A 10,174-nucleotide genomic window follows, 5' to 3' on the forward strand; every position below is an offset into this window, starting at 1 on the left:
TCCAACAAGGTCCAAGCTTCACTTCCATGTGTTAGAGTTGGTATCATAATACTGTCATGCAGCGACATTTTTACTTCCATGCACACTTCCCTGTTCCTTATTACTGCTTTCAAAGAACTAGCAACCTTTCTTCCTTGTTGTACCCTTTCAACCACTTCACCCTCTAAACTTCCATCCTTACTCGTCACACTATCCAAGTACTTAAACGCACTGACAGTTTACATTTCCTCCAGAACCAACCTCACTGTACATTCAGTAGCTTCATTTCTCTCAAAGACCATATCTTTATTCTTCCCTGCATTCACCTTTAGATTCCGTTTCATACACACTTTCCCAAACTCATTCACCAGGCCTTGCAGTTCCCCTTCGTCTTCACTTAACAATACAGTATCATCTGCAAACAACAGCACAGGGAATTGAATCCACACATTCGTATTAGGGCTGCTCCAACATCCACTACCTTACCTTGTACCTCTTTTATAACTTGATCCATGTACAGATTGAACAGCCATGGGGACATGACACGTCCCTGTGTCAGTCCAACATTCAGATAGAGATATTCACTCAGTTCACTATCCACATGCACCGCAGCCTTAGCACCCTCATACATACCCTTCACAGCTTTCAACAACTTCCTATTTACTCCATATACTGTATTCATAATACTTTCCACACTCCTTGTCTATCCACCATGCCATATGCTTTCTCCAAATCCATGAAGGCCGCTTACAACTTCTTTCGCTTCTCTAGAAACTTTTCCATTAAAGTTTAACCTAAGAATGAATATCCGATCTACACAATCTTCTCCCTTCCTAAAGCCTCCCTGTTCTTCTCCAACTAATTTTTCTGTTATTTTCCTAACTCTGTCAATAAGTATCCTATCATATACTTTTCCTGTTACACAAGGAAGACAAATGCCCCTTTGATTACCACACACTTCTTTTCCCCTTTTCCTTTGTATAGAGGAATAATTGTACCTTACTTCCAGTCCTCCAGGACTCTGCCTTTCTCCCAGAACAATCTGCACATCTTCCCTATCCATTTTACTGCTGTCTCTCCCCCATGTTTCTCATCATCATCATCATTAGTATCAAAATTACCAACATTATATATTCCCATTTGTTTTATTCCCTGTTGCAAGGGGATACAATATTATAGTTTTTAGAGACATTCTGTCTAGTTTGCTGAGTTGACCACCTGTGCGTCAAGTCACACATTATTGTTTGTGGATATTGTACCTCAGCCTAGCTTCCTTTGCCTGAGCATCTTTGTGGTCACAGTTTCCATATTGATTTTTAAGATTCATTGTCCCCCACAATGCATCACAGCTTTTGAATACTGCATGGGATGTCAGTGGTGAGGCCACATTTGGTTGTGCACTTTTACAGATAATTGATTGCTGATATAGGCCAAACCTGTTGGTATTCAAGGTTGCAGATCTTCCCTTTTTTCTCCTGCACCCTTCCTTGCCTCACAGACTATGGAATTGTGTATGCCACATCTCGGTAACCAAGCCATCTTTTGTTTTGTTTAATTTTTGAAGGCTCCAACATTCTTGCATGCTTTGACCTTGGTCACCTAATGGTGGCTCTCCATGCTGCCCAGTCTCTGGTAGCATCCCTGTTCAGTCCCTTATCCTTGAGGTCACACTCAGTGACCTTTTCCCAGGTCTTTTTTTTTTTTGGTCTACTTCTCGCAACCCTACCCCTAATGTTAAACTTCTCACTTTCTGCTCCCAGTTATCATCCCCCATCCTCTCCACATGCCCAAACAATCTCAATCTACTTTTCCTCATCACAATACCAATACATTCCAGTCCCATCCCACCTCTCAACTCTTTCATCACAAACCTAACACCCCCAGGCCTCACACTCAGGGACACACAGCACATCCACCTTATCATTGCCATTTCTGCATGTTTGAGCCTGTGAATATCCTCTTCCTTTACTGCCGAGGCCTCACTACCATACAGCATTACACTCCTAACACAGGTTCTCGGGCCTCGTGAGGGGGCAACAGATAGACAACTCCATCTTCACACCAGAAATTCAAGGCCTCATCAGTCAACAGAACACACTACGACACTCCCCAACACCCCATACACAAGACACCGTACAACAAATACAAGAACTCAACACTCAGATGAACAATAAAATGTCAGAACAGGAAACACTAAATTGGAATAATTATCTCCAAACACTTGATCACAAAACAAACACCAGCAAACTCTACAAGACACTAAATAACATCACACTCACCAGCAACAACACTACACAATCACACACTGCCATCACAACAACAGACACCATACCTTCAAACAGACAGCAAGCAAACACTCATCAATCATTTTTCACACGTCATCCATCTAAACCCCCATTGAGATGACCAATGTGTCATCCGGTGCAAGAGACAGTTCCCCACAGACCCAGACTTTGCACCTTTCATGTACAACCAGATGAAGCACATCATTAGCAACCTTAAGCATTCTTCTGCCTGTGGACCAGACAACATAAGCAACATACACCTTAACCCCTAAACTGCGGGGTTGTTTTGGCTCGACTTGTGTGTCCCACTAGGATATTTGCGCTCCGACAGACTTTCTAAAAATATTTCCCAATAATCAGTTATTAGTTCTAAAATATTAAAATTACATATGCATATGGCACATACCTTCAGCTTTCTCCTGGGATGTTTGTTGAGCCTTCGTCAAGTACCATAGGACTTGTAGAGACCTCTGAAGTTGGGTAACGAAGTCTCCACTTTACACTTTCCGACAGCCCGTAATATGGTTACCACAGCCTGATATTATCACTGGAAACACTATTCTATGATTTTCAAATAGTTTGGAATCCATACTCCAAAAAAAAAAAAAAAACACTGTGAAAGCAATGAAAATTTCGAGCACGTATGACCTAACCACTTGCGCTCGTTCCCCACTGGTATTCTGTCATTTATTATTCATAAAAATACTCACACTTTATATTCCTATTACTATATAACACTTATATATATATCTTCAGTCTTTATCCATAAATTTCCTTCAGTAATAGTAGTTTATTGTCACTGTAGGCATTCAGTTTCACTTTCAGTAAAATACGTAGCATTCACTTTCTCGTCCTGTACACTAGCGTTGAGAGCGAATCTGTCACTTTCACTTTCATAACTCATAGTATTCATACATTCTAGAGTGAAACTTTCACTTTCATTACTTCTAGTATATATACTCATATTCTTATATTACTACTCATTTACATTTCTATTTACATTCTTTATTTTATTTACATTATTTACATATCTATTTTATTTACACTATGTTATGCACTGTCACTTGCAGTAACTTATAAAACTATTTTCCACTGTTCAGTTATACTTACATTTGTTGCTTTCACTTGCTGTTTAGCACATTATTTACACATTATTTACATTTCCACTTGCACTGTTTTACTCACCAGAAAGATCATAGTCACTATCCATCATTATCGTTGATAAATTAGCCAGTTCACTTTCCACAGCAGTCACTTAGCCCTTTACCCCTTTCCAAACGAGGTTTAGTAGGGGTAGAGGTCACAGGGCCCTTTGCATGGGGCTAAAAAGCGGTGGAATTGGACAGGCGCGAATCCGACATGGTTTCACCTTGAAAGACAACAGTAAACTGAATGCTGCTGCCTAGGGGCAGTGAGGGGCTGCCAATGTCAGAGTGGTGACAGCTGCTAATATATACGCTATGAAATGATTGGCAGGAAATCTAGACAATACATAATAAATTAGGTAGTTCCAGGCTAATGTAAATATCACTTAGGCTTCTCCCTTCCTTTCATATATATATTTTTATTATGAGAATAGATTATACGGCATATTTCAAGGGGAAATTACCGGTGGAAATTAGCAAACGAGTGCATGTGAGGTGTTGTCAGGTGATAATTAAGCCAATTCCAGGTGTATGGCACTATCACTTACCTTATTTCTTTTTTGTATATATTATTTTGTATAAGAATAGAGCATAGGGCTTATTTCAATGGATGAAATCAGTTGAAAATTCTGGGGAAGATTTGCTTAGCGCAGCGCGGCCGGGCAGGCGAGAGGAGAGGGTAATGGAGGGGAGGTAGGGAGGAGAGTCAAGAATGAGGAAAAATGGCTAAATTGTCAACAATGGATTGGAGTACAGATGAGATTAGGAGTGCTGACTAGTGTTGGACATTGGCAGTACTGATAGATGATACAAGCCACCACTTGTAAGCCCGGGAAAATTCAAAATAACACAGAATCACAAAAGTGATGCCCTGCAGTATGATCCATTGTGCCCCGTGGTTTAAGGGTTAAACACCTTGGACCAAAGGGCATGCAAGCACTCCCAACATTTCAAATTACAGCTGCTCACACAACATAATACCCATCATCTGGAAGCATGGCACCATCATCACTATCCCCAAACCCAGCAATGACCCCCCATGTTACATTCCTCACACCGCCCCATCACACTCCTCTGCAGCCCCTCCAAAGTCACTGAACGACTGGTAATACAACTGGTTACACCTTACACCCCCCTAGCCCAATCACAACATGGTTTTAGGCCACTACACTCCATAAACACTCTTCTTACAGACCTTACACAGAGAGTTTTTGATGGCATTAATTCAGCTAGGCCACCACACAGAACACTTCTAGACACACTAGATATTATTAAAGCATTTGATGCCATTCCCCGCCACTGCCTCACAAACAAAAATATTCAACACAAACATGCACTATTTAGCAGGCAGATGTGCACATGTAGCATTTGCCGGTCAATCTTCGAACATCAGAAACTTCACAAATGGCGTCACCCAAGGACCTGTTTTGTCCCCTACTCTCTTTAACCTGTACATGCATGACATACCCACACCCCACACACCACAAATACACATAGCCTCTTATGCCAACAACATAACACTTACATGTACTGTACACTCCAAAATGCAAACACAGCTGCATACATCCTCTAACCTTACCTCGACACAATACATGAATGGTTCATCACAAACAGGCTCAAAATAGCCCCAGCCAAATCTACAGTGACCCTTCTCACAAACTGGACAGTAGAACATAGTCACATGCCACACCTCACCATAAACAACACTTCCCTACCACACACACACACACACACACACACACAATCCTTGATGTATTATAATACATCAGTGTCATTCAAACAACACATCACAAACATTAAAGATAACACCAAGACTCAATGCCTTGAGGTCACTTGCCCATACAACATTTGGATACAACAAAGAAACCACCACCACAGTATACAGTCAAGATATACATTCAGTGATGAATTTTGCAAGCCCCACATGGGCTTCTAACCTCACCAAAATACACTACAACCCCCTACAGACCATATAGAACAAGGCCCTAAAAATAATCACAGGTTGCACAGCTACTACACCCACAGACCACCTACACCAAGAAACCAAAGTCCTCAAAGTCAAGGATCATCTAGACATGAGAGGCACCTAAATTCTTGCCGCAGCCTCCACAAACCCACACCATCCAGTACAATACATGACAGCACATCCACACACACCAAGGAACATCAAAGCAACAACCAGCACACGATATTTTACACAAATACTGTCATCTCTCCATCCCTCTCCTGCCTCAGACCAGCTTCCAGAAGCATATCCATACTCAAATCACTCGCCACTCCATTCAGTCACTCAAAGACAATACACAGCTGCATGCACAGCCTCCTGATATCCACCCTTCTGAATCCTATCTCCCTTGTGAAGACAGGGTCCACCTGGCCAGGCTGAGATGTGGGCATCATCCAGCCCTCTTGAGTTATCAGGAGAGGCTTGATGTCTCCATCGCTGATGCCTGTCCTGGATGCAACACAACACCCCATACTATTAAGCACATTATGGAAGACTGCATTGCACACAGTCGCCTGTGACAACAACACAACATAACACTTCTTGAGAGCTCTGTGGGAAAGCCCGGTATCGGCCATGGCATTCCTTAGGGACTCGGGGACTGCCTAGGGAACAACTACTACTACTACTACTTCACTTCTAACACATGCTGCATACAAGGATCCCCTAGCATGGAGGGAGAGCTTTCGCAGTGTCAGGAGAGGTAACAGCCTTCTGAACTTCTTCCAGCTACTCATTCTAGCCACAGAGCTAGCTCCAGCCCCACCTCCAGCAGATAACATGTCTCCCAAATAACAGAACTCATCCACGCATTGAAGAGACTCACCAGCAAGTTCAGTCCTTTCATGCCTGACAACCTCCACATGCTCTCCCTGACACACATACAAAGACTGAAGGGGAATCTCATAGGATGGATGAGAGACTTCTTGAGAGACAGACAAATGAGGACAGTAATAAAAGACAGGATGTCTGGGTGGAGGGAAGTAACAAGTGGAGTCCCACAGGGCTCGGTGTTAATGCCCGTAATGTTCCTGATTTATGTAAACGATATAGTAGATGGAATGAACAGTTATGCAAGTCTGTTTGCTGACGATGCAAAGATCATGATGAGAGTAGAAGTTCAAGAAGACTTTAAAATACTGCAGGAGGACCTGGATAGGATTCATGATTGGAGCTGGATGTAGGAGATGAAATTCAACGCAAAATTTTTAATATATTGGAAATGGGTAAAAGTACCAAGAGACCATCACTGAATTATATGATGGGTATTGAACCAATCACAAAAGCTAGAGAAGGGATGGACTTGGGAGTGCTGGTCCAGGATAATTTGTCATCTGAAGAACACATTAACAAGATAGAGAGATGTACAATCTCTTGACTAACATAAGAGTAGCATTTCATTACATAGATGAGGAGATGATGAAAAAATTGATAGTGGCCATGATCCACCCCAGGTTGGAATATGCAGCAGTAATGTGGTCCCCAAATAAAAAGGAAGATATAAACAAGATTGAGGGAATACAAAGAATGGCACCCAAGATGGTCCCTAGCCAGGCAGATCTGTTATACAGGGAAAGTCTAGAAAAACTAGACCTGCCTTCTTTAGAGGAAAGGAGAGAGAGGGGTGACATGATTGCAGTGTTCTGGTCCATGGTGGGAGTTGAAAAAATTGACAGAGAAGATCTGTTTGTATGGGATGGGAGAGTTACAAAAGAACTCTGAATGAAGGTGAAAAAGCCAAGTTTTTTGAAGGATATCAAGAAATATAGTTTTCCAAATAGATGCTTAGACATGTGGAATAGCCTGGACAAAGAGATCGTCCAGTCTTAAAAGTGAAACGAGTTCAAAGCAAAATTCGACTTATCAAGAAACAGAGATGGAACGCCACAAGTGTAGCTCATTTCCTGTATATTGCAACTAGGTAAATACATGAAAGCAACATTATCTCGCAGTCCTCCTCTGATACCACTACATCTCTTATGCAGCCACTTATCACAAACACTGCACAAGATGGAATTACTGTACTTGGAATTACTTCCCATGCTTTTGTGGCAAATCACACATGGTCACTCTCCCTCTTCTTTGACAGTACTGCCACCAGCCCTAGATACCATCACTTTTGTATTGTCTGCATTTACTCTTAAGCCTTGTGCCCCGTACCAACTTTGTTTATGTAAATGTATGCACACACAGTTGGTCTTTCGTAAATGCCCAGCCTCTAGATTTTCGTTGGTTCTAGGGCCCCCTCTCTTATCTATCTATCTATCTGTTGCCAGACGCCTCAATCCCGTTTGGGGTGGCCACAAACAAATCGCCTCCAAGACGCCCTGTCCCCCGCCATTTCACTCCCCTGCTCCCAACTCACACCCCCCTCTCTCATATACCTCTCCACCCCATCCCTCCATCTCATCCTCGGCCTCCCCCTCCCTCTTCCCCCCTCCACCTCACTCACATACACTCTCTTCGTCAGTCTCTCACCCTCCATCCTCTCCACATGGCCAAACCACCTCAGTGTGTTCCTCATAACGCTTCCTATCACATCCACATCCACACCACAACGCTCCTTTATATCCTCATTCGTCAGCCTGTCTCTCCATGTGACTCCACAGGCTCCTCTTAAATAACTCCCCCCTCTCCATTACTGATAATAATTTTATTGCACTTTGTGGTGAACCACTTTTGCATCAAAAGCCCTCATTACCCCTCCCCTCTTCCCCCCCCACACACACACACATAAAATAAGACATCTTAAAACCCTCACACCTCACAGTTTGTGGACAAGGTACAATATCTTAGTGACTTGACCACCTTTGGTTGTGCATCTGTAGATTTACAGTGAGCCACTGGGAAATACTCAGTCTAGGTTCTTGCCCCTTCCACACCACCTGGAACAGCACAGTAGGGTACAGAACAGTGGGTTATTAAATCCAGTGTGTGGTAGTCTTCATAATTTATGTACATTGGTTTGCTAAAAACCTGTTATAGGTCATTAGGTACATGTGAAGTGTTAATGGATTTTTCTTCCCCAGTACATTACCAAACAACTCACTGTGGCATACATATTGTACATACATACCTATATACAGTACTAGAAATCATTACAAACAATGCATTAATTCTAAATCTCAGTACAGGAAGACCCTGAAATTTACTATGTTAGTGACAAAACAGTGACAGCATTGTTTACGTGATACCAGTCAGAGCTAGACTGATGCTGTGTGTCAGTTGGTCAGCCACATGTGGTGAATATACCAAACTTTTTTTGGTGTATGAGATTGTTGTGTTGGCTCAAGGAGTTGTTTAAAACCAAAATTATATGAACACAGGCTAATTATAAAGAGGTTTTACTGGATGTGGATGCTGTATCTTGGTAAGCAAGTCTCCTTTGGTTGTGCAGCTGATACCCAGGAGACCTAGGATTGTTGCATTTGTTGAAAGTCATGTGGACATGAACCCGGTGGACTGCAGGAAAACAACCTTTCAGTCAGGGATATCCATAAATCATTTGGTGACACTGTTGAAATGTTTGTTTTGGTGAAAGTGAGGAGCATGAGGTAAGTGCATTGTGTGGTGTCAGGATCTACATTGTAAGTTGCATAATATCCTGATACTGAGGCAGGGCTGGGTGATAGGTGTTTCTTAGTTTGGCTAGATGCACCTGTGTCTCTTTCAGAGGAGGAATTTTGGAGGGATGAATGTCTGATGGGAATTCGGAGGATGTGAATGGCTGTGGTAGTTGTATGTGTATGTTTTGTTTCTTTGGTATATTGTAATGTAACTTTAATTGGGTGAGATGGCTCTACACTGAAGGAGTGAATTATGCATTGCCACATCCATGTAGCTGGTCCTTGAATGGTGGTACAGTAGGATTATCTTATTTGTGACTGTTGTTCTGACTAATGATGTGAATATGTTAAAATGCAAATTATCAATACCTGAGAATTAAAATACATCTAAATAAAGGTATGCTGTTCCAAGCCCATATTCAACCATTTCTTCAAATATCTCCCCCCCTCCCCCCCCCCCTCATATTACATATTCCTCCCACACAGTAATATAACCACACATTCTCACATACCCATAGGCATCCTTTACAAGCACTCTAGCACATGATCATCATCATCATTGTTTCCCTATGTTTCATATTCCTCCCACACAATAATATAACCACACATTCTCAGATACCACAGGGATCCCTTACAAGCACTCCAGCACATCATCATCATCATCATCATTGTTTCCCTTAACACCTTCTCTTTTCTTTGCCAGAGGCCACTACTAAACTATTACAGCAACATTCTGTTTGAGGACCAGCTGCTGGAGGGCTTTAGCAACTGGTTGGACAGACTTTTTGAAGGTTCTACTCAGCGGTACCACATTAATTACTGGCCTGACTGGCCAGGCAAGTAAGCATTAGCAAGTCATGGTTTCCCTCTTCAGTGAAGTGGATTCGTTGTTACTCGTGAAATATAAGTGGTTACCACATGTATATGGTACTCATACCGCCTGAGAATTAAATTCAGGATCTGAAGTGTTGTGCAAGTGAATGGAAAAATTTATATCTTTATGTCTTCATACTTTTACAGGTTAGGCTAACTGTAGTCAGTTTATTTTCTTCTGACAGAACATGGGCCACTCTCACAGCATAAATAGTAAGTTGTGGTTGCATGTGGTACAGTGAGCCGTAATTCTGAAGTAGAAATGAATCTCCTTGGTTACCAATCATAATAACCCTCCAATCTGACTACATCTGGCCATCA

The 10,174-nt window shown here is 42.1% G+C and overlaps 1 protein-coding gene across 1 annotated transcript in view; it reads left to right on the forward strand.

The window, feature by feature from the left end:
* Positions 1-9,824, forward strand: part of l(3)80Fg (dnaJ homolog subfamily C member 16 l(3)80Fg) — a 94,518-nt gene extending 84,694 nt beyond the window's left edge. Inside the window, exon 18 of the mRNA XM_080283911.1 lies at positions 9,684-9,824. Within this exon, the coding sequence (XP_080140037.1) occupies positions 9,684-9,824 (141 nt within the window). The remainder of the gene's footprint in view (positions 1-9,683) is intronic.
* The last annotated feature ends 350 nt before the right edge of the window (positions 9,825-10,174 follow it).

Source organism: Coenobita brevimanus, chromosome 99, assembly GCF_032717465.1.
Source record: "Coenobita brevimanus isolate Jiangsu-jjx chromosome 99, ASM3271746v2, whole genome shotgun sequence".
In the NCBI taxonomy this organism is placed as follows: Eukaryota; Metazoa; Arthropoda; class Malacostraca; order Decapoda; family Coenobitidae; genus Coenobita; species Coenobita brevimanus.